The sequence below is a fragment of the Lepidochelys kempii genome, chromosome 1, assembly GCF_965140265.1.
Source record: "Lepidochelys kempii isolate rLepKem1 chromosome 1, rLepKem1.hap2, whole genome shotgun sequence".
NCBI classification, from domain to species: domain Eukaryota; kingdom Metazoa; phylum Chordata; order Testudines; family Cheloniidae; genus Lepidochelys; species Lepidochelys kempii.
Window position 1 is genome coordinate 231202381 of NC_133256.1, and position 26162 is coordinate 231228542.

The following is a 26162-nucleotide window of genomic DNA, read 5'->3' on the forward strand; positions in this document are numbered from 1 at the left end:
TTACCTAGCCTTGCTCAGAGCAGGTGAGCACGAGATGGCTAAAATAGCACCAGCTGCCAGCACCTTGTAGGGCTCTAGCAGTTTTGGGTAGTGCTAGTATAAAGAGATTCTCTACTTTATGCCAGGCAGAGTGGAAGGGCCCAGGATTGGGGAGTGAATAAGATCCACAAAGGTGGTTTTAAGATACTTTTGCCCCCACCAACTCTTGGGCTGAGCACCTTTGGCCAAGCTATTCTGGTCCAGACACTATGTAAATCAATTTTTGACAATGCATCAGCTCCTGGTTATTTTATTGTTAATAACCAACCAAAAGGAAGTGCAAGAGAGATGGTCAGAAACTAACCCCGCCCTCCCTAGTTTTCACAGTGCATGGCAACTTCACCTGTATTCCCACTCTATGGTCCCTCGAGGGCACCCACCTCCCAGCTCCTCAGCAGTCTTCTCTCTTGGGTGGAGACTTGCATCTCTCCCCCTCCTGACCAGGGTTATTCCAGACTGCAGTTTCCTGCCTACACAGTGATAGCTCCAGAAAACCAGACTGCCTAAACAGGCCTGCATCTGCACTTCTCTTTCCCTCCAGAGATCACCCCCACCTCCCACCCCTAACTCCAGTGGAGCTCTCCTAGGAGTCCTTCAAACCTGACAAAGAGGTTTTTCCATCGCTTTAGCTCAGAAACAGAATCCCCCATGAACAGTGCAGTCTTTCCTTTATACAGGTTGGGCTTTGATCTTGAGACTCTGGAAAATACGTAATCAGCAGACAATAGTTCATTCCTTAGGGCATAGCTTAAAAAGGCTGGGTTTTTGCATAACCAGAGGTGGGGAATTTGCATCCAACTCCCGCTAGATGGCCCCAGGAAACTCACTTAACACTGTTTGTCCCAAAATCCATTCTTGTCTGGCACATTGTTCAGTATTGTCCTCTGAAGTTCAAAACACTTCCCAGAGTTCACATTACATCAGCCCCCCAGAGAGGTGACACATAATACCGTCCCACAATACCTAACCTTTGCATTAATATAAGACTCCAGAGATACTTAAACTTAATTCAACAGTGTCTCAAGGATACTGCAGGAAACTGCATGATCTGTCACACTAATCACTTCTACTTTGTAAATGTTCACACTGCTTTGTCCAATACAGCACATCTGAAACAGTGTTGCCCACACGATTTTAGCATTCAAAATCTAATTAGAGATTAAGTGCCCAACTCTGCCTGTTTTATATGTTAAGGGAGAATTTGGACTCAAATCCTTTATACTTATATTCTATGAAGGCTGGAATTCTGGTTTTCAAACAGCATAAAACACTGATATTTAGTTTTAGTAATTCTCAAAGACAGAGGCCACTAAACAGCACACAAGATTTAAAGTAGGGATAAAAAGCAAATCAACAATATCAGAATGTGATTGTTAAGGTTCAACATTTCACAACCAAAAATGTGCAACTGTCTGAGTATATAAAGCACCTGTTTCCAGCCTGATGGTTTGTGGAATATCAGACCAAAAATTATATCAAAAGTACCTCGGGGTCACAGACTAGTGTTTTCAGGGAAACAAATCTTGAATTGAACACAGACAAATCCAGACCTCATTTTTATGGTTCATTTCTTGGGGAGGGATAGAGAGGGTACCCTAATGAAAAGAAAATCTGGGAATGAATTTCCCTTATTCAGTACTTGGATTTAGGAGAATGGATAATACCAAATGTTAACTCCTCCTCCTGTGTGAATTGAGTATCTTAGTAGGGATTGCCTCCTTCACACACACACACACACACACACACACACACACACACACACACAACACACACACGAAAAGCAAGATTGGAGAAAGTTTCCATGCATAGCTGGAAAATCATAACCACTGGAAATGAGGACTCCTTAGGAGAATGAAGCATATTTGAAAGTTAAATTTTATTTGTTCATAAGGTCTGCACATTACAACAAGCATATGTTTAGTTGCTGTGGACAAAAGCTCATTTCACTTTTGGAAGATCAATGAAATATTAGCTCCAGAGATGGACAGTAACTAGAAAGCCAATATATGCACACACTATGCAGTTTTTATACTGCTGGAAGTTAACATTCATAGATTACAGATCCTTGAGATCTTTCTGGATGCTCCACAATGTATCTGCACTCTTCTTGAGTTGAGCCACCTCCTCATCCTTCAGCTTTTGGTTGATTACGCTTGTTAATCCAGAGGCACTTAACACACAAGGAAGGCTCAAGAAGACTTCATTCTCTATGCCATACATGCCCTGCCACAAACAAACAGAAAGTAGATCAAACAGGACACTAAAAACTAAAATCTGCTTTCAGTTACATTGGCATAAACCCAGAGTAAACCCACTGACCTCAGAGTTATTTTAGAGTTGCACCAACGTGACTGAACGTAGCATTTGCCCTTAGCTTGAAAATATAGCTAGTTAGAAACCCTTACAATAAAATGATTGGCATTCCTGAGATTGGCTCTGAGATGAAAGCAACAGTTCAAAGTACCCACAACCTCTGCTCTGTTGGGGGACCTAGAGTTGGCTGGTGCAGCCCCCAAAATGTTGATTCAGCTCCCCTCCCAGACAACCTCTGCCAAGAAGATCATATGGAGTCCCAGCTGGAATTTTAGAGTTATTTTCAAACCTTTGGGGCAAATCCTCCCTCAGATTCAGCTGCACTCCACCAGAGAAAATTTGGCCCACAAATTAAAATTTTGCACTGGGTAAAGGCAATACATTCTCTTTACAATTCCCGGGGGAAGGGGGGGGGAGGAGGAGGAAGAAAGGTCATCTCAGTTAGTGGACTTCAAACCTACAATAGTAATTTCCATTATAATACTATCTCTAGTTCTTTTCAAGTTCATAGAGTAGTATCATTTTACAAGGATTCCTTCATCAAGAATTTAGCAAATTCAGTAGAGTCCATGCACATATAACACAGTCATCATACCAGAATAAACTACAGCAGCTGACTTAACAGTCTCTCTTACCTTCACCATGGTTGACACTGGGTGAACCCGGCACAGATTTTTCAGCATAGACTCAATTAGATCAGCAACACTAAAGCCAATGGCCCAGTTAGTGTATCCTTTAAGTTTTATCACTTCGTAGGCACTAAGAGAAAGGTGAAGAAGACATAATTATATATATTAAGGTGGCTTTCAAGACATTTTCTGAATACTGCATCAGTCTTGAGGTAACGTTTTAAAATGGCTGAAGTACTGCAATACATTTAGTTATAGAACTTAATATCCTTACTCAATAATATTTTAGCACGGGGAGATGAGTGGAGTTTGCATAATCCATATTTTCAATATGTTAATCCAATTATACTAGTGCTAGGTATTACACAGTACGTATTCTAATAATGGTAAGAACAGGGTACTGTTTTGTGATGGTAAGCAGAGAATATAAAACACAGATTCTTTACTTTAGTCAGTGAAATCATTGCAGCAAAGAATTGGAATGACACTGTCTAGCTAATAAATTTTATACATTTTATATATACATACACACGAAAACTCCTAAAAAGTCAACATCACACACTGAGTATGCACATATCAAACACACCAATATTTAATACTTTTAACCTTGGCATTTCTGGATACTTTACAAAAGCATTCTCTTCATTTTATAAATGGGGCAAGTAAAGCAGAGAAGGGGTAAGTGACTTGCCCAATTTTATAAAAGGAAGTCAAGGAGAGAGCCAGACACGGAATCCAAATTTTCTGACTCCAATTCTTCTACTCTTCCCACAGCACCATACTGTCTCCTGATAAACACACAAAAAGAAAAGGAGTACTTGTGGCACCTAGAGACTAACAAATTTATTAGAGCATAGGCTTTTGTGAGCTACAGCTCACTTCATCGGATGCATACAGTGGAAAATACAGTGGGGAGATTTTATATACACAGAGAACATGAAACAATGGGTGTTACCATACAGACTGTAAAAAGAGTGATCACGAAAGGTGAGCTATTACCAGCAGGCAGGCGGGGGGAGAAACGACCTTTTGTAGTGATAATCAAGGTGGGCCATTTCCAGCAGTTTATAAGGACAGTAGGAGGGGAAATAAACAAGGGGAAAAGGCTGACAAAGGAGGTGCTGTCCTCATCATGAATAGGTCAGAATATGAACAAAGGCTGCTAGGCAGCTCTCCAACACCATTTTCTACAAGTCATTACCCTCTGATCCCACTGATGGTTACCAAAAGAAACTACACCATCTGCTCAAGAAACTCCCTGAAAAAGCACAAGAACAAATCTGCACAGACACGCCCCTAGAACCCTGACTAGGGGTATTCTATCTGCTACCCAAGATCCATAAACCTGGAAATCCTGGAAACCTGGAAATCCCCATCATCGCAGGCATTGGCACCTTGACAGCAGGAGTGTCTGGCTATGTAGACTCCCTCCTCAGGCCCCACACTACCAGCACTCCCAGCTACCTTCGAGACACCACTGACTTCCTGAGGAAACTACAATCCATCGGTGATCTTCCTGATAACACCATCCTGGCCACTATGGATGTAGAAGCCCTCTACACCAACATTCCACACAAAGATGGACTACAAGCTGTCAGGAACAGTATCCCCGATAATGTCACGGCAAACCTGATGGCTGACCTTTGTGACTTTGTCCTCACCCATAACTATTTCACATTTGGGGACAATGTATACCTTCAAATCAGCGGCACTGCTATGGGTACCCACATGGCCCCACAGTATGCCAACATTTTTATGGCGGACTTAGAACAACGCTTCCTCAGCTTTCGTCCCATAATGCCCCAACTCTACTTGTGCTACACTGATGACATCTTCATCATCTGGACCCATGGAAAAGAAGCCCTTGAGGAATTCCACCGTGATTTCAACAATTTCCATCCCACCATCAATCTCAGCCTGGACCAGTCCACACAAGAGATCCACTTCCTGGACACTACGGTGCTAATAGGCGATGGTCATATAAACACCATGCTATACCGGAAACCAACTGACCGCTATTCTTACCTACATGCCTCCAACTTTCATCCAGACCACACCACATGATCCATTGTCTACAGCCAAGCTCTACGATACAACCGCATTTGCTCCAACCCCTCAGACAGAGACAAACACCTACAAGTTCTCTATCAAGCATTTTTACAACTACAACACCCACCTGCTGAAGTGAAGAAACAGACTGACAAAGCCAGAAGAGTACCCAGAAGTTACCTACTACAGGACAGGCCCAACAAAGAAAATAACAGAACGTCACTAGCCATCACCTTCAGCCCCCCAACTAAAACCTCTCCAACGCATCAAGGATCTACAACCTATCCTGAAGGATGACCCATCACTCTCACAGATCTTGGGAGACAGGCCAGTCCTTGCTTACAGACAGCCCCCCAACCTGTAGCAAATACTCACCAGCAACCACACACCACACAACAGAAATACTAACCCAGGAACCTATCCTTGCAACAAAGCCCATTGCCAACTGTGTCCACATATCTATTCAGGGCACACCATCATAGGGCCTAATCACATCAGCCACACTATCAGAGGGCTCATTCACCTGCGCATCTACCAATGTGATATATGCCATCATGTGCCAGCAATGCCCCTCTGCCATGTACATTGGCCAAACTGGACAGTCTCTATGTAAAAGAATAAATGGACACAAATCAGACATCAAGAATTATAACATTCAAAAACCAGTCGGAGAACACTTCTATCTCTTTGGTCACTCGATTACAGACCTAAAAGTGGCAATTCTTCAACAAAAAAAACTTCAAAAACAGACTCCAACGAGAGACTGCTGAATTGGAATTAATTTGCAAACTGGATTCAATTAACTTAGGCTTGAATAAAGGCTGGGAGCAGATGGGTCATTACACAAAGTAAAACTATTTCCCCTCCTACTGCCCTTGTAAACTACTGGAAATGGCCCATCTTGATTATCACTAAAAATGGTGTCCCGTCCCCCGTCCTCTCCCCCCCCCCCCCTTTGCTGGTAATAGCTCACCTTTCCTGATCACTCTTGTTACAGTCTGTATGGTAACACCCATTGTTTCATGTTCTCTGTGTATATAAAATCTCCCCACTATATTTTCCACTGTATGCATCCGATGAAGTGAGCTGTAGCTCACGAAAGCTTATGCTCTAATAAATTTGTTAGTCTCTAAGGTGCCACAAGTACTCCTTTTCTTTTTACGGATTCAGACTAACACGGCTGCTACTCTGAAACCTGATAAACACACACACTGATCCTGTAAATCCTGCATTAGTCTTTACTCATATAGTTAGCTGTCCCATTTACGTCAATGAGGTTAATTCAGTGAGTAAGGACTATTCGTAGGAGAAAACACATTCTGGATGTGGCCCTGTAAGAGTTGGGGATCATCTACATACAGATGTTGCCCTGGTTTAACTGATGGCATGATGTTAAACCATCTACTTAAACCAGTGTAACTTTATGTTTAGATCAGGTCTTCTTACATTTGCAAATGCAAACACCCAAATGAATGTGCAGTCAAGATCTATTGAAAGTGATTAAAGTGGAAAAAAAGTGCTTTAGACACTTGTAATATCATGCTCCACCTTATTCCCCACTCACTGTACCTGTCAACCACCAGTTTGTGGACTTCCTTCCAATTCTCACTGTCTTTGTCAGTACCCATGGCCGGGTTAAGCTCCTGGAGGGAAACGCCTGCCACATTCACTCCACTCCAAACAGCCACTGTAATACATGTCAGAGAGAGTATGTAAGTTTCAGTTACGATTACAATTCCTCCCCACTCCACTTTGTTACGGTTTTGGCCTATTATTTGATAGGCAAAGTAGCAGCTAAGATGGTATTGTATCTGTTATTATTTCACTGTACTGGGTTCCAAGAGCTCTGGTAGGTGAGAGGGGAAAATGCTATAAAATGATTAGCATCATATCTGGCAATATTTTAATTACAATGCTCTCTGCCCTTTGAAGGGTTAACAACTTGCTCTTAATATTTATTTTGGCTTGAAATCTGGAAGACAGTTTATAACCCTAGGAAATGGATATTTGCCCCACCTCAACTGTAACTCCTCAAAATGTATTTATTTTAGATACTGCTTTGGGAGGCATTGGCAAGGCAACAATAGAGAGAAATTAGTGCTTGTTGATCCACACAGAGGCACTGGGGTCTGCCTCCATGGAGGCTGCTCACTCATCCTCCAGTCTTGAGTATAGAGAGTGGAATACATCTATCTACAAAGGAAGAGGATTCATGCAAGCCCCAGAATGGCAATTCCCTCATATAACACAAACTTCAGTGGTGAGGGAGAACTCATCCTCTGATCCATTAAGGTCTGGTGAACACTGATAAATGCGGGGAAGGGGGAAGCAGCCATACTCAGAAGCAGTAAGTATGAACACAAAGTGTTTGCATACAATCAGCCAAATTCTGCCCTTCGTTATGGAACTGCACAATGGTGTCTGTAAACCCAGACGTGGGTCTTCTGTTTGTTATCATCTTTTATTATTATTCTCTTTAAATAGTATTGAGAAATATACACCAAAATACTGTTTGTATTTGACTTAAATCAGAACTTCTCAGCATTTTTGGTGATTTACAGTAATAGAAACTCTGCTGTTAACCTTCCGAGAATAAATATTGCAGTCTCAAAAGAGCGTTACTGAAATCACAGGCAACTACTGAGTGACCAATAACTCTTAAGGTTCAGCTTCAGATGGAAGAAAGAGTTGGTATTTTCAAAACAAGATTCAATTACATATCTTCCATTATTCTTTGAAAATCTCAACCACAGTCATTGTTATGGGACACAGAGGTTTTTTTATTTATATATTTATAAAGGCTGGAATTAGTGGTTAGTGATCCATAATTTTACATAGACCACCATAAAAGAATATGAGAGGGGGAGTGGGTATGACATTAAAAAACTAAACAACTGTTCCATCATTTGAGAAATTAGATCTGGTACTCCCACATACACAGAAAACAGCTGACCAAGTATCAGCACGTACCAGCTCTTTCAGGACTTTCCACCACTTTCAAGGCATTAGCTATTTATCTGTGTTTCTCATTCCAAAAGACAGCAGACGTGTTTCCTTACCACTAGAATCACCATGTTCTCCTAAGATCCAGCCATGGCAGCTGGTGGGGTGAATGCCAAGTTTTTCAGCCATCAGATGGCGAAATCTAGCTGAATCTAGATTGCAACCACTTCCAATCACACGATGTTTGGGCAGCCCACTTAGCTTCCAGGTGACATAGGTCAATATATCCACTGGAAAAGAGAATAAAGACAATGAGGTAATTAACTTAGCCATATGCAGATTTACTTAAATTACTGCCTTAGTGCCTCTTATGAGTCAGAGAAACAGAGTGTGCAGCTTGGTTCACTTGTATAAAGCACCTTGGGCCTAACCAGAGTAGAGGATAGGATAGCTTATCTCACTTGTGGAATCTTGGGGCTCTGTTTGCAATTATAAAAGCCATTTTTTAGGAGTTCACTGGAGGGTATGTCCTGGAGGCTAAAATCAGGAGACATTTCTCCTCGGTATGGCTGGAAAGAAATTGGGCCCCATGGGCACAGGAACTGAGTTAGGCTAGTTAAATATTCCAGGGAGTTTGTTGTGTTTGGAGATCTTGCCTTCCACTTGAGAATCTAACTTAAATGTGCCTCAAGTAAATGGATTTATAGTAAAACATATCTGAATTTTCAAAGGCACATTTCTTGTTTCATATAATTTACAATATATTTTGTACATGAAAAACAAGATACTTCTGCGTAGAACTGTGCCTTTGGACGAGGACTGCCTAATTTACATCACGGCACTAAGTGACTTCTATGGATTAGACTGTATGGTGCTACTATATTTTCAGGCAGCTCAAATTAAGAAGCTATTTGGGAATGGCCAAAAAAACCTAAATACATAACAAACTAAAGGGGTAAAGAAACTAGAACAGTATCTGAGAAAGACAGGCAATGGTAATGACAAGTCCTGCCTTAGAACCAAATGACTGGACTTCAAAGGCCAATAATTTGTTTTGGGAGTTACATAACTTGCAAAACTCAGGTCCCAAGTGCCCGTAGTGCAGACATGGTGCAAGTTATTGCTGTGCAAACAACAGCCCATCTCCTGATTAGCCATGGCTGCACAAACAGCCACCAGGCAGATTACTCCTGATCCTGTCAGGACTCATCTACTCAAAACAGGGGGCAGAATGTCAGGGATATACATCCTAATCCATGTAGGCCAGGCACCCAGATCCACTGTACTGTACCATCATCCATAGTTCCAACCACAGAAGACGGGGAAAGTAGGAGCACTACAAGTTTGGTGAAAGCATAGGGCACAGTAAAAACAAACAAACAAACAAACAAACAAAAAAACCCAACCCCACAACACATACTTCTCCTCTCCCAGAACTTTTTGGTGAGCGACAGCCAATTTAATCTTTGAATAACTTTTATAAATAGGAATGTGAAACTTTCATCTATATTAAGCAGTTATAGTTGGGTTTCACTTACTGAGGTAGCAGCTTAAAAAACATCAGCGCTTGTGAAATGGTGCACCTCTGCTCTAGAGAATATCTAACCTTACTGTAAGAATGCTATTATGACACCCTACTCCCATGCTTCCTAACTGATGGCACATTCTTGAGTGATGTATTGCTCAGCTTGGGTCTAAAGGAACCCGAGCAGAATAGCAGACATAGCTTGTCATTTCTCTCTCTCAGGTATTTCTGGTGTCTATAAATGTGGTATTAATGGCCAGTCTGGATCCTCCAGTGCAAAAGCTATAGTGCGAACATGTACAATCTTTTGTATCCTAATGCACTCTCTAGTACATATTTACTCAAATGCTTCTATTCTAACTTTACTTCCCCAGACAATCTCAGTAAAAGCGAAGTTAAGGAGTGTGCGGAACAGAAATCCAGGATGTCTGAAGTTTGTCCTCAACGCACAAACTTTTCCTGAAACTATATTCAAGGAAATTTTTAATTTTACATTTCAGTATTGTGTTTATGATCAGTCAATGATGTCAATACATTCTCAAGCTGGATTTGTCATTCAGACAGATAGTCATATCTTTGCATCTGGATGCTTAGGTGCTCATAAAAGCTATAATTAAGTTAAAAAAAGGAATGATTGAAATTGCACCTTCTTTCACACTCACGGTTCTGAGCCAGGCTGCTTAAACTACCAGCAGCTTTTAAGCCAATATATGTAGAGCTTTGAAACATAATAAATGCCAAACAGGGTTTTCAAACACAGTTCAAAGTCCTGCGTACACAGGGCAGCCACAGTAAATGTAAATCATGTTTGCATTTCACCACTAGTAGCGGTCACCACAGAACTCTCTCTATACAGAAGACACACACATTTCTACATACTTACTACTGTAACTAGGCAGAACTTCAAATTAAAGGCCAGTTCTACAAAACTCATGAATTCTACTTTGTAAATTAAAACACTGTTTTACCTGGGTTGGAAACCACAAGGATGGTGCAATTGGGACTATACTTGATAATCTGAGGAATAATAAATTTGAAGACATTCACATTCCTCTGGACCAGGTTCAGGCGACTCTCCCCTTCTTGCTGACGAACTCCTGCAGTTACTACCACAATCTTAGAATTAGCTGTGACAGCATAATCTATAGAGGAGAAGGGGAGAAAAATACAGAACACAGTTGAATATAGTCACGTCAAGAGCAATGTGCAACTACAGACAGCTCTAAATAGTTCCACCTCTGTGTAAAATACTCTGGCCAGAAATGAAAAATGTTCAATCTCAATAGGTCCACACAATTTCTTAGGAGATGGTGTTGTTATCTACTGATCAAATCAGGACATAGAGATTTAGGGTTCTGGTCTCAACTTTGGAATTCTGTAGCTTTGGATAAGTCATTTAGCGCCTCTGGGCCTCAGCTTTCTCACCTATAAAATAAGGTTCGTATTTTCTCCACCTCTCAGGGATTCTGAAGTTTCTTTAATATCTGTTTTATGATTCTTGGTTGAAATCCACTACAGATGCACAGTTCAGTGTTAATTAGTGATGGGAAAAGGAGAAGTGATGTAGATTTTGAAAAATCGAAGGGGTTCCAGTTTTAGCGGAATGCCCCTCATTTGTTTAAATATATTTTCTGCTCTTTTCCCCTAAGTCTTAACCTAAGCCTCAACTTTCACAGGTAACATCAAGCCCTGAGCTTGTTGCCAGAATGCAAGACCCTGAGTGTGTTCCCATTATTTAATTTCCCATAAATTTACAGTATAGCTGTATTTTAAAAGATTCCAAGTTTACCTTTGTCTGCCACAATCTTATGAGTTTGGAGGAACAAGCTCCCGTGTTGCAGATCCATCATTTCTCCTTTCAGTTTGTCTTCCAAAACATCAACCAGAGCAAGCTCATCACAAAGACTCTGTGAGGGGAGTGGAGGGAATACAATATTGATATCACACAAAGGGCTCACTGTGTATTATTATATTATTGTTTTTCAAAGCTTCCTTTGTTGAGTTAAACTACATCATTACTTTTTATATGGAGCTCTTTATAGAGTATATTGATGTCACACTCTGGTAAAGAATCTCTTCTGAATCACTAGACCAAGAATGGGAGCATGGGACAGTTCTGATGGTGAAGACACATAAAAACACTCTCCAGTAGCAAAAGTATTATAAACCCTTATTAAAGCACAGTAAAAGTTTACTATTCAGGTTACATTTCCCACTTCCCTGTTCAGAGGGAAAAGACACAAACCCTTACTCTGGAGCTTCCCCTTTGTCATTTAGACACTACAAGATTTTAGGCTACGTCTACACTAGAGTCCTTACAGGGGCACAGTTGTACCGATGCAGTTGCGCCACCGTAAGCTTTCTCATGTAGCTGCTCTATGCCAACGGGAGAGTTCTCCCATCGACATAATTAAACCACTGCCAATGAGGAGCAGTAGCTCTATCAGTGGGAGAAGCTCTCCTGCTGACATAGCACCATGCACACTCCCACTTATGTTGGCAAAACTTACGTTGCTCAGGGGTGTTTTCTTCCACACCCCTGAGTGACATAAGTTTTGCTGACATACGTGAGAGTGTAGACATTGCCTTAGTTATTTACTCAGAAAAATATGCTGAACTCTCTGTACTAGTTGTAAGAATTACATTCTGCTCTATATCCAAGCAAGACAGTATTTCAAGTATTTGCGCCAGATTTTTGATGGAAAACTCACATTGCTATCAGTTACCTCAAATTAACATTCAGTGACAGAATACTGCTTCAACCAGCTTAATCAAAGTTTTAATTAAAATTGGACACGGTCAAAAGTTTTCACAAAAAATATTCACCATATTTTGACCAGCTCTAAATCAGAACTGTTCCTAATTCTCCCCACCTGGACTGCTAAAACAGTGTCAATTTGTTAAACTTAAGTTCAGCCACATTTGTTTGTTGTCCAGCAGGGGGAGACTGGGAGATAGTTTCAAAAGTTCTCCCACTCCCTAAACTTTCAGAGATTTTGGAGGCATGATAGACACTTTCTACTTCAATGACTAAAATATGAGATGCTTTTAGGATTTAATCTCCCTCTGGCAGATACACTTGGTTGTGGCAGTGGTGGTTTGGATTTTCTGTTACTGTTTTGTTGTTGTTGTTGTAGAAACTTTGGCATCACTTGTATAGCTTGTTATGCCAATAAAAGTATATTGAAACTCTGTTCAGGACTTCTCTCTACTACTGCCCTATGTGCCGAAGTCCATTTGAAAATGGGCATCTTAAGTCACCTGGGTGACTCTGAAAACTTTACCCTCAAGCAAGCATCTCTGTCTTGTCTGCTCCTCTGTAAAATTGATAATAGGTTCCTGTATCATTATGAGGCTTGACTGGTTAGTGTTTGCAAAGTGCTTTGAAAATAGAAAGACTTGAAGCAAACATAACATGACACTATCTATATTTTTAAAAGGCATCTCAAATTCAGTAACACAGAATATGTGTATTAAGATTTAAAAGTATGTATTTTAAAACCATGTTAGTTACAAATCACTTTATTTTATTGCACTCAGAGCAACTTCTTTCCACAGCCAATACCACCAACTATTGCAGGAAAATTCCAAGGGCTTGTACTTGAGTCTTGCTTCATTTTAAAAATCATTTGCAGGGCCAAACTCTGATCTCAGTTATATGAATGTAAATCAAGAATAACTCCAGTGAAGTAGGTTGATTACACAGGTGTAAAACTGATAAAAATGAGTGAAATCAGAATTAGGCCTATAAAATCTACATCTACGTTCTTTTAAAGATCTAGGACATTTAGATACTTGATCTTGTGACCTTTTTTATCTTAGACCCAATGAAGTTAGGAGCCAAATTCTTCTCTCATGAAACCAGAGTATACCTGGAATAGCTCCAATGGCTTTGCTGGATTGATACTGGTGTATTCTAGAGAGGAATTTGGCTCAACGATAGCACTCACATAAATAAAGCCTACAAGGTAAGACACAGATACAGTTTAAATGCTTTTACAAAAAGATATAGTTCACCTTTAAAGCTGTGGCAAAAGTATTTCAAGTTCTTCTGAAAGAGCACACCGGTCTCAGTGACTTCTTATTGCTAACTAGAAGCAGAGGTGAAAAACACAACCTCCTTCAAGAATAAAATTAACACCACTCATGTGTATATTAAATGAGATGCTATACCAGAAAAAATAAACTCTGAACAATAATTTTAATAATGTCACATGGATGGTGATGAATTTGATGTGCTAAAAAGAATGAAACTCATTGCACGTACACCCGATTTTAAGATAATACTGGGTAAGTGCAAAATTTAGGCTATGGCTTAATTGAAGGCAGTATCCATTTTGTGGAGTCCAACAGTCTGAGAGTTCATAAAGCAAGGCACAATTAACAAGATGGCTCAACGCCCACCAACAGTTTGTTCCAAACATGTTTTTAAATTCCAAGTGGAATTTGTAAGGAAGAGATGCCAATTCTGAGCCGAAATGCTGGAGGCAGCCATCTTGATGAAAAGTGATGCCATTTGTTCCACTGACAGAATTGAAGCCCAGTGAAAGGGACTAAATCCATCCAGCTATAAACTGGCTTAAAATCTGTAAGGGTCAATTTCTACCACTGGTTATGCACATGCAACTCACATTGACTTTAATGGGAGGGGCATGCCAGTGATTCCTAGGGTGGAATCTGACGCTGTAAAGAGCTCTTCTTAGGACTATAAACCAGTATGCATCCTTCTTTAATAAAGAGGTTAACAGTCACTTCTACTGGGTTCCCACTCTGCCAGTCTTACAGATATCATTGCTTTTCCAGCAAGAATGATGCTGAGTTCAGATGGAGAAAGACAAGCACAATGTGTTGTTTTTTTAAAAAACATCCTGAGGATATTTCATGATGAATTAATGATTTGGCATGACATTTCATACTTCCACATGATTGAACTGGTTTTCTATCACTATTGGTAACATGAAAAATAACTATAGCTTTTTATTTATGATATCTGTGCATGGTTAATATCACTGTTTTCCCTGCATGGTACATCAGTTTCTCCCTTGCTGAGCAGTCTCTTCTAAACATCTACAGGGGAGGAGAAAAACCTTTGAACGATTTTAAAGGAATTTTTAAAAAATACCCTGATGACATATTTCAGAGTACCAGCCATGTTAGTCTGTATTCGCAAAAAGAAAAGGAGTACTTGTGGCACCTTAGAGACGAATAAATAAATGCTCAAATAAATTTGTTAGTCTCTAAGGTGCCACAAGTACTCCTTTTCTTCCTGATGACATACTATTTTAAAAGCACAGTACCAGAAACAGTGAATTTTCTTAAGTTTTTTTGTAAAGTCAAGTTAATAGAAGGTGGATCAGTATTTCCCCCCTAAAATCATGAATTAACTAGCGTTCGTCTTATTATATGTAGATGATATGGGTCCATTATCACAAACATCAGTGGGACTAAAGTATATATTAAATGCATTTGGTTTATACTGTCAACAGAGGGCCTTTCGCTAAATTACTCCAAAACTAAAGTAAATGATTTTAGTTGAAGGTGGAGGTTGCATAAATGGAAGATTGATGGGCAATATATTCAACAAATTAGTTCTTTTGCCTACCAGGGTATCTGGTTCTCCGAAAATGGATTGTGGGATAAACATATTCGGGTAACAAAAGAGAAGGCCTCAAATTCAATGCAAGAAGTGTTACATTACACCAGAACTCATGGGGACAACTTAATTGCACCAGCCTTTAGACTATTTGAGGCCAGGTGCCCATTGAATTTTTGTATGGCGGAGACATATGGGGATAGAATGATCCCACAGGACTAGAAGTGACAATCCAGGAAGTTTTTGGAAAGCGTAGGGGACAATTTCCTGGTGCAAGTGCTAGAGGAGCCAACTAGGGGGAGAGCTTTTCTTGACCTGCTGCTCACAAACCGGGAAGAATTAGTAGGGGAAGCAAAAGTGGACGGGAATCTGGGAGGCAGTGACCATGAGTTGGTTGAGTTCAGGATCCTGACACAGGGAAGAAAGGTAAGCAGCAGGATACGGACCCTGGACTTCAGGAAAGCAGACTTCGACTCCCTCAGGGAACGGATGGGTAGGATCCCCTGGGGGACTAACATGAAAGGGAAAGGAGTCCAAGAGAGCTGGCTGTATTTCAAGGAATCCCTGTTGAGGTTACAGGGACAAACCATCCCGATGTGTCGAAAAAATAGTAAATATGGCAGGCGACCAGCTTGGCTTAACGGTGAAATCCTAGCGGATCTTAAACATAAAAAAGAAGCTTACAAGAAGTGGAAGGTTGGACATATGACCAGGGAAGAGTATAAAAATATTGCTCGGGCATGTAGGAATGAAATCAGGAGGGCCAAATCACACCTGGAGCTGCAGCTAGCGAGAGATGTCAAGAGTAACAAGAAGGGTTTCTTCAGGTATGTTGGCAACAAGAAGAAAGCCAAGGAAAGTGTGGGCCCCTTAATGAATGAGGGAGGCAACCTAGTGACAGAGGATGTGGAAAAAGCTAATGTACTCAATACTTTCTTTGCTTCTGTCTTCACGAACAAGGTGAGCTCCCAGACTGCTGCGCTGGGCATCACAACATGGGGAATAGATGGCCAGCCCTCTGTGGAGAAAGAGATGGTTAGGCACTATTTAGAAAAGCTGGATGTGCACAAGTCCATGGGGCCGGACGAGTTGCATCCGAAAGTGCTAAAGGAATTGGCGGCTGTGATTGCAGAGCCATTGGCCATTATCTTTGAAAACTCATGGCGAACGGGGGAAGTCCCGGATGACTGGAAAAAGGCTAATGTAGTGCCAATCTTTAAAAAAGGGAAGAAGGAGGATCCTGGGAACTACAGGCCAGTCAGCCTCACTTCAGTCCCCGGAAAAATCATGGAGCAGGTCCTCAAAGAATCAATCCTGAAGCACTTAGAGGAGAGGAAAGCGATCAGGAACAGTCAGCATGGATTCACCAAGGGAAGGTCATGCCTGACTAATCTAATCGCCTTCTATGATGAGATTACTGGTTCTGTGGATGAAGGGAAAGCAGTGGATGTATTGTTTCTTGACTTTAGCAAAGCTTTTGACACGGTCTCCCACAGTATTCTTGTCAGCAAGTTAAAGAAGTATGGGCTGGATGAATGCACTATAAGGTGGGTAGAAAGTTGGCTAGATTGTCGGGCTCAACAGGTAGTGATCAATGGCTCCATGTCTAGTTGGCAGCCGGTGTCAAGTGGAGTGCCCCAGGGGTCGGTCCTGGGGCCGGTTTTGTTCAATATCTTCATAAATGATCTGGAGGATAGTGTGGATTGCACTCCCAGTAAATTTGCGGATGATACTAAACTGGGAGGAGTCAGGGCTGGGCTTGTGGGGGGCTGGCACGTGTGGGGGGTGCAGGGGTGAGGGCAGAGGGCTGAGTGTGTGTGAGGAGGGTTCAGGGATCAGGGCAGAGGGCTGGAGGTGTGGGCTGGGGTCGTGGGGGTGCTCCCAGACCCCTGCCCTGAGCGGCTCATGGCAGGGGGCTGGAGGGGCTATGCCAATTCCATCCCCTTCCCCAAGGTCCCCGGAGCAGAGAGCGCGCTGCGGCTCCACTTTTCCCTCTGGGCTGTCAGCTGATCAGCCGCAGGGAGGGACAGAAGGAGGGGCAGGAACCCTGCCTCCTGGGGGAAGAGGCGGGGGGAGAGGGAAGCTTGCCTGCCCTGCAAGGAGAGAGCGGTGGTTGGAGAGGAACAGGCCGGGCTGGGCAGGATTTTTAATTGCACGCTGCTGTCCCCGGCAGACAGCAGTGTGCCATTAAAAATTGGCTTGCGTGCCGTCTTTGGCACGCGTGCCATAGGTTGCCGACCCCTGGTTTAGTCAGTCCTTAAACAGGCAATGGGAGATCTGCCTGAATACGGGCAACAGGAAATCAGAATCATGATCTGAGAATTTGGCACTCAATTTTAGCTACTTTAAAAATTCTACAGTGAAAGTTGGACAACTAGCCAATAAGGGCTTAAACCAAAGCCTACTGAAGTCAATGGGAGTCTTTTCATTTGGGCCTTGAATCAGGCCCTGGATGAATGAAGAACGTAGTAAGTTGAGTGTGTATAGTTTTGGTGTCCACAGCACATTTCACAATGATCTCTGCTCTGTCTCCATATAAGTTCTTTCCCTGCTCTGACAGCCCTGCTATCAAGTAGCGGACTCTGGACTCGTTTCCCAAAGGCCTGGAACATTGGAAGAATCAACAGCAAAAAAAGTTTGGCAAGGGGTTGCAGACCCATTGTACACAAAGCCAACCTGGCGGCCTGCAACGTAGGCAGCTTTGGAAAAGGACAATCAGACCTTTTCCTGAACATGAGACAACTATAAGAGTCAGAGGAGAGAAACTGGGAATAAACACAAGGAGAAGATGAGCCTCACATGGAGCAGAGGGGCTCATTTAGGAGGAATGTACAGAATTAATCAGACTATTCTCACATTAGTCTGTCATATTTATCTCCATTTTCACACAAAGAAGTCAATCAGATTTTGTAGCACAATAAAATTCTGATTACTTTCACTTCATATTGTTCTTGAACTATACCTTTCCAAGAATGCTGATGGCACAGGCCATTCCAACTTGGCCAACCCCCACTACAGTGATCTTATTGTTAGGGTGGGTGGATTCTGCTGCAATTGGTGTAATCAGTTTCTCTTGTAAAGTAGCCATTGTATTCTGCAAGAAAAGAGAGACACATACAAAACCCTATAGATTAAACCCAATCACATTTCCCAAGTTCTTCATATTAAAAATAGATAGCTACTTTAGCCTCCAACGCTGAAATTTACAAATAAAAGTGCCATATATAGATATACATCTCCAAGTTACTGAAAACAGTCGTTTATATAACCAACTAGGCAGACGCATGAGCATTGCTGGCATTGTCCAATTCCATTTCAAAAATTACACTCTACCCACCTAAAATTGTCACTTTAATTTCATTTGGATACAATGTACTTTTTCCTCTCTATATGCACTGTTGCTGTGAGGTGTTAAGACAGCTGCTTTGTGATAGTTGTATTTCAGTGGTGGGTTAAGAACTACTTATAAGTTTGTAAAAGCGGCAAAGAGTCCTGTGGCACCTTATAGACTAACACACGTATTGGAGCATAAGCTTTTGTGGGTGAATACCCACTTCGTCGGATGCATGTTTATAAGTTTGTAAATCTTTTGAAACCTTCTGGATGGAAGGCACTGAATAAATACAGGTTTCAGAGTAGCAGCTGTGTTAGTCTGTACTCGCAAAAAGAAAAGGAGTACTTGTGGCACCTTAGAGACTAACCAATTTATTTGAGCATAAGCTTTCGTGAGCTACAGCTCACTTCATCGGATGCATAAAGTTGAAAATACAGTGAGGAGATTTATATACACACACCCATTTTTTTCATGGTCTGTGTGTATATAAATCTCCTCACTGTATTTTCCACTTTATGCATCCGATGAAGTGAGCTGTAGCTCACGAAAGCTTATGCTCAAATAAATTGAATAAATACAGTGCCACTTACTTAAATGGCTCCCTGCTGCTCCCTTCATTCCAAATACATGGCGAGTCTTTTTTGCCTTTGTGGCTTGATGTAGAAATGTTAATATTTCAATCCATTTGCATATAATAAACTGTGCTAGAACTGAGTTAACATGGCATTCATTTTTATTTAGCATGAGACCTCCTTTGCTCAACCTGTAAGTTAGCACCACTAAGACTTGTCTTTTATCCTCTGATTCTCTCCCATCGCTTCCCTTCCCACACCAAATATTTAAAGACAGCCTCTATATTAGGTCCCTATGTTTTGTAATCACATACACACACTCCAATATATATTTGCAAACAGTGACCCTGGTCCTACAAGCTTCTCCATGAGGGCTGACTCCTGCCCGTGCATGAAGCTCTAGTGATGACAACAGGGGATTGGAGCCAGAATTTATAATTGTGGTTGATCAACTAGATACCTAGGTGACTTGTGTATCAATCTGTGCCAGCCAATGGAGGTAAGTCAAAATTTGTGATTGCCCAAAAGATTTTGGGACCCAAAAATTAGCGATTGCTTTGGAAAATTTGTCCCAATGCTCATGTATTTCTCTTGATCCACATGCAAGTCAAGGGCAAAACAATCTTTAAATCAGCTAATATACTAGAGGCAAGAACTCTTGCATCATTTCAATTCTCAACGTACAATGTTCAAGGAAGTATTTCCTACGGCACACTGGGAATCAGAGGGGGGAAATGAAACCAGACAAAAATATTCATTATACAGAAACAGTGTTGTTTCATTCTCCTTCACATGTTGCAGAAATCGAATGAGTCAGAGGTTTACTAGAAGAGAAAGGACGGTTTCCTGGTTAAGGCATCTGAAGGCTGCCCTGGAGAACTAAATTCTATCCCAGCCTCTGCCACAGAGCTTCTGTGTGATGCTGGGCAAGTTGCTTAAACTAACATTCTCACAGGTGGTCACTATATGCATGTCCCTCATTTTCTGCATGAGCAACATGAGACATGGGGTCCCAAATCTGCAGAAGCGCTGAACACTCACAACTGCAAGTAAACGTGACTGGAGCTTTTTTGAACATTATCAATTGCAATAAAAATGCCAAATACTCTGAAAATAATCCAGCCCTATGGATCTCAAAATGGATACCCAAAATTAGTGAGCATTTTTGACAATTTTGGCCTTAACCTGTCTGTGCTTCAGTTCCCCACCTATAAAATAGGGGGAATAACACCAGCAAATCTCACAGGGCTGTTGTGAAGATAAAGTCACGAGTGTTTGTAAAGCGTCTGATTCTACGGTGAGAGCACCACAGAAACACCCAGCAGGAAATTAATAATGTAGTGTTCATTGCAGAATTTGGACAGAAGGCAGAAAATAAGGCTTGAGGCCCAGCTACCCAGTCCCTGAATGAAGCCTGGGGGAAAATAGTATGTGACCATGTAACTAAAGACTGTCTCATAAGGCACTGGGGCAAGGGGGCTGGATTGCACAGGCAATCTTAATGTTGCCCTTTTCTAACTTTACCAAAGGGGTGTCCTGTTGGTTTTTGATCGTTCCCCCCCCCCCCCCCCAGCATAGGACCCGCGAGCAGGATCCGTCTGCTCAGAAAGGACCTAAATGCCCCAAACGTGCCATCCCAGTGATGCTGGAGGGGGGAGGCGAGGTGGGAGCGGGGGCCACAGGCGTTTCAGCGGCTGGGGCAGTCAGGTCAGGAAGGGTGGAGGCGGCCGCTCGTCTCCTGAGTCACGCAAGCCAGGGCGTGAGTCAGGGCAGGATGCGGTTTGCTCCGCGCCCCGCCGGCTCTCGCCAGGCCCGCAGCGCCTGGAGGCGGCGTCCTCAGCCCACGCTTCGGCTACGGGATCACGTCTTACGGCTCCTCTTTGGCGTAGCGGCCCTGGGCTGCCGCTGCCGCTCCCTCCCCCCCGGGACAGCGCTGCGCGGGCCCGGCCACGCGCCAGGAGGCGGCAGCGGCAGGAGCGGATCCGCCTCGTGCGCGCGCAAACGCCGGCTCATCTCTCCCTCCTTCGACCCCCCACCCCCCGACCCGCGCCGCGCGCGCGCGCCGCCCGCCCGTGGGTGAGAAGCGGCTCAAGGGCACGCGGCTGGTCCCCAGGTCGCTGCACGTGCAGCGGTGCCGAGCGCCCTCGGCACCGCCATCCTTCCCCGCCCGCAGGTGGGGGGAGCGCCTGCGTGTTAGCCGGGTGCAGCGGGGTCTAAAGGAGAGACACCCCGCCCGTAGCCAGGCGCTGGGGGGGCCCTTCAGGCGGGGCTCACTGCTCCGGCCTCTAGGCCAGAAAAAAGGGGCGCCGGGGAGGGGGAGTATTTTCTCTTCCATGCCGTTCCACACACACACACACACCCATCCTGGGAGGGAGACACTGCAATGCCATGAGAAAAGCGACCCGTCACCTCCATGATCCATCCCCGCAGACAGCAAGGGGGAGGGAATTTGGCAAAGAAACTGCACCCTTCCCGAAGGGCTCAGTGTTAAGCGGGCCTTGTGCAACGGGTGGGTCTGTTGCCTACATCCCATTGCTCTTTAAATAGCAGCAGCGCTATACTGCAAAGGAGAGGCGACCGCCCCCCCCCCCAAAGTGGGATCCCATCCTGCTGCCACCCCATCAAGCGGGCCCTGCGGCTACAAAGGAGCAGGGGAGGGACAGTGCAGCAATGCACAAGGCAGAGGAGAGCCTGACCCTCAAAAGCTGGGGGTTGAGGGGGCTGTACCCCGCCTAGAGGCCCACAAACCAGGCCCGATAAAAGAGAAAAGGGGGGATTCGTCCCTTCCGTTAAAGCCCCCCCCCCACGAGCAGGGGCCAGCGCAGCCGTACAGTGCGATACCCACCTGTGTGGGGATGGCTCAGCCGGGCTGGGACAGGTGGCGCAGGAGGGAGCCGGAGCAGCAGCAGCCTGTGTCGTGCGGAGCTAAGACAATATCAGCCCCGGCCGCAAGGGAAGAAAGAGGCGGACCCTGCCCAGCTGCTCGACGTCGTCTCCTCCGGTTACGCTATTGTGATTGGAAACCCGAGCGCTGCCCGCCCCCCAGCCTCACTCAATCCCCTTCAAGGACACAGGCGCATGGCTGCAGCCTCGCCCCACGTCCCGGCCCCAAATGGGCCAGACACTACTTGAGTCACTTTCAGGAAGGGGAAAGGAGGACTTCTGGCACCTTAGGGACTAACATTTATTTGAGCAGAAGCTTTCGTGAGCTACAGCTCACTTCATCGGATGCATGAAACCTTTCAGGAAGGGGGTTTGGTCGGCGCCTGCAAGGTTGCACAGTGCGGCTCTCTCAAGCCAAAACTTTTCAGCTGCAGAGCGGACCTCTAACCCCTCTGCTGCATGAATGAGTCTTTATAAACCCAGTCCCTACCGCACACCTATTAGAGCGCATCCACAAAACCGATTTGTGTGACCTCCAACGTCAAACCCGCCCTTCCTTCCCCCCTCCTCCTGCAGTCTCTCCTTCATTCTGGCTTAACCTTCAACTAGCTTTTTAAAAAGCCTCTTTCTCTTGTGACAAGTAACTTCACAGGGTAGCAAGGAACTGCGACAGCAACAGGGCTTGCCTACAAAATCCAGCTACTAACAGGGTCCCTATCCCTACACTATCCATGTCTTAAGCACTAATGAATGGATCATCAGGACACGACTGCCCCAGAGGGAAGTATTACCATCCCCATTTTACTGATGGTGAAAGGAGACACAGATTGATTAAGTGATTTGCTCAAGGTCACCCAGAATGGTTGTGGCAGAGGCAGAAACTAGCTCTAAATCCCAGGCCAATGCCTCAATCAGTATCTATTAGTATTTTTATTCCTGTAGTGCCTAGGGGATTCCAGCTGAAATGTGGACCCTGTTATACTAGGCGCTGTACAACCATTAAGAGACAGTGCCTGCCCTATCCAGGTATGTTTGATGGCCCCCTTCACATAGTTTCTGATTGCCTCAAAAGTATTATTGAATTTCTCCTCCCAGCATGCTGGTGAACTGAAGTATTATCCCTATTTTCAGGGGGAGATCTTAGATTATGTGACTTGCCTAAATTCACACAGGATGGCTTTGGCAGAGTAAGGAATTTAACTACTGCAGTGCCTAAACTCTAAGCCCTGGTCTACACTAGGACTTTAGGTCGAATTTAGCAGCATTAAATCGATGTAAACCTGCACCCGTCCACATGATGAAGCCCTTTATTTCGACTTAAAGGGCTCTTAAAATCGATTTCCTTACTCCACCCCTGACAAGTGGATTAGCGCTTAAATCGGCCTTGCCGGCTCGAATTTGGGGTACTGTGGACACAATTTGATGGTATTGGCCTCCGGGAGCTATCCCAGAGTGCTCCATTGTGACCGCTCTGGACAGCACTCGCAACTCAGATGCACTGGCCAGGTAGACAGGAAAAGAACTGCAAACTTTTGAATCTCATTTCCTGTTTGGCCAGCGTGGCAAGCTGCAGGTGACCATGCAGAGCTCATCAGCAGAGGTGCCCATGATGGAGTCCCAGAATCGCAAAAGAGCTCCAGCATGGACCGAACGGGAGGTACGGGATCTGATCGCTGTTTGGGGAGAGGAATCCGTGCTATCAGAACTCCGTTCCAGTTTTCGAAATGCCAAAACCTTTGTGAAAATCTCCCAGGGCATGAAGGACAGAGGCCATAACAGGGACCCGAAGCAGTGCCGCGTGAAACTTAAGGAGCTGAGGCAAGCCTACCAGAAAACCAGAGAGGCGAACAGCCGCTCTGGGTCAGAGCCCCAAACATGCCGCTTCTATGATGAGCTGCATGCCATTTTAGGGGGTTCAGCCACCACTACCCCAGCCGTGTTGTTTGACTCCTTCAATGGAGATGGAGGCAATACGGAAGCAGGTTTTGGGGACGAAGAAGATGATGATGATGATGATGAGATTGTAGATAGCTCACAGCAAGCAAGCGGAGAAACCGGTTTTCCCGACAGCCAGGAACTGTTTCTCACCCTGGACCTGGAGCCAGTACCCCCCGAACCTACCCAAGGCTGCCTCCTGGACACAGCAGGCGGAGAAGGGACATCTGGTGAGTGTACCTTTTAAAATACTATACATGGTTTAAAAGCAAGCATGTGAAAGGATTACTTTGCCCTGGCATTCGCGGTTCTCCTGGATGTACTCCCAAAGCCTTTGCAAAAGGTTTCTGGGGAAGGCAGCCTTATTGCGTCCTTCATGGTAGGACACTTTACCACTCCAGGCCAGTAACACGTACTCGGGAATCATTGTAGAACAAAGCATTGCAGTGTATGTTTGCTGGCATTCAAACAACATCCGTTTTTTATCTCTCTGTGTTATCCTCAGGAGAGTGAGATATAATTCATGGTCACCTGGTTGAAATAGAGTGCTTTTCTTCAGGGGACACTCAGAGGAGCCTATTCCTGCTGGGCTGTTTGCCTGTGGCTAAACAGAAATGTTCCCCGCTGTTAGCCACAGGGAGGGGGGAAGGTTGAGGGGGTAGCCACGCGGTGGGGGGGGGAGGCAAAATGCGACTTTGTAACGAAAGCACATGTGCTATGTATGTAATGTTAACAGCAAGGTTTACCCTGAAAGAGTGTAGCCACTGTTTTATAAAATGTGTCTTTTTAAATACCGCTGTCCCTTTTTTTTTCTCCACCAGCTGCATGTGTTTCAATGATCACAGGATCTTCTCCTTCCCAGAGGCTAGTGAAGCTTAGAAAGAAAAAAAAATGCACTCGCAATGAAATGTTCTCCGAGCTCATGCTGTCCTCCCACACTGACAGAGCACAGACGAATGCGTGGAGGCAAATAATGTCAGAGTGCAGGAAAGCACAAAATGACCGAGAGGAGAGGTGGCGGGCTGAAGAGAGTAAGTGGCGCGCTGAAGACAGGGCTGACGCTCAAATGTGGCGGCAGCGTGATGAGAGGAGGCAGGATTCAATGCTGAGGCTGCTGGAGGACCAAACCAGTATGCTCCAGTGTATGGTTGAGCTGCAGCAAAGGCAGCTGGAGCACAGACTGCCACTGCAGCCCCTCTGTAACCAACCGCCCTCCTCCTCAAGTTCCATAGCCTCCACACCCAGACGCCCAAGAACGCGGTGGGGGGGCCTCCGGCCAACCAGCCACTCCACCACAGAGGATTGCCCAAAAAAAGAAGGCTGTCATTCAATAAATTTTAAAGTTGTAAACTTTTAAAGTGCTATGCTTAAAGTGCTGTGTGGCATTTTCCTTCCCTCCTCCACCACCCCTCCTGGGCTACCTTGGTAGTCATCCCCCTATTTGTGTGATGAATGAATAAAGAATGCATGAATGTGAAGCAACAATGACTTTATTGCCTCTGCAAGCGGTGATTGAAGGGAGGAGGGGCGGGTGGTTAGCTTACAGGGAAGTAGAGTGAACCAAGGGGCGGGGGGGTTCATCAAGGAGAAACAAACAGAACTTTCACACCGTAGCCTGGCCAGTCATGAAACTCGTTTTCAAAGCTTCTCTGATGCGTACCGCGCCCTCCTGTGCTCTTCTAACCGCCCTGGTGTCTGGCTGCGCGTAACCAGCAGCCAGGCGATTTGCCTCAACCTCCCACCCCGCCATAAATGTCTCCCCCTTACTCTCACAGATATTGTGGAGCACACAGCAAGCAGTAATAACAGTGGGAATATTGGTTTCGCTGAGGTCTAAGCAAGTCAGTAAACTGCGCCAGCGTGCCTTTAAACGTCCAAATGCACATTCTACCACCATTCTGCACTTGCTCAGCCTGTAGTTGAACAGCTCCTGACTACTGTCCAGGCTGCCTGTGTACGGCTTCATGAGCCATGGCATTAAGGGGTAGGCTGGGTCCCCAAGGATACATACAGGCATTTCAACATCCCCAACAGTTATTTTCTGGTCTGGGAATAAAGTCCCTTCCTGCAGCTTTTGAAACAGACCAGAGTTCCTGAAGATGCGAGCGTCATGTACCTTTTCCGGCCATCCCACATTGATGTTGGTGAAACGTCTCTTGTGATCCACCAGAGCTTGCAGCACTATCGAAAAGTACCCCTTGCGGTTTATGTACTCGGCGGCTTGGTGCTCCGGTGCCAAGATAGGGATATGGGTTCCGTCTATGGCCCCACCACAGTTAGGGAATCCCATTGCAGCAAAGCCATCCACTATGACCTGCACATTTCCCAGGATCACTACCCTTGGTAT

General features: G+C 44.3%; 1 protein-coding gene across 1 annotated transcript; it reads right to left on the bottom strand.

Moving 5' to 3' along the window:
* Positions 1–1896: 1896 nt before the first annotated feature.
* Positions 1897–21966, bottom strand: LDHB (lactate dehydrogenase B). The gene is made up of 8 exons (XM_073317983.1): positions 21843–21966; positions 18054–18185; positions 11288–11405; positions 10467–10640; positions 8090–8263; positions 6600–6717; positions 2988–3111; positions 1897–2262 (listed from the first exon to the last, which is right to left on the bottom strand). The coding sequence occupies exons 2-8, from the start codon at positions 18177–18179 to the stop codon at positions 2095–2097; spliced, it is 1002 nt and encodes a 333-aa protein (XP_073174084.1). The 5' UTR covers positions 18180–18185; positions 21843–21966; the 3' UTR covers positions 1897–2094.
* Positions 21967–26162: the final 4196 nt, after the last annotated feature.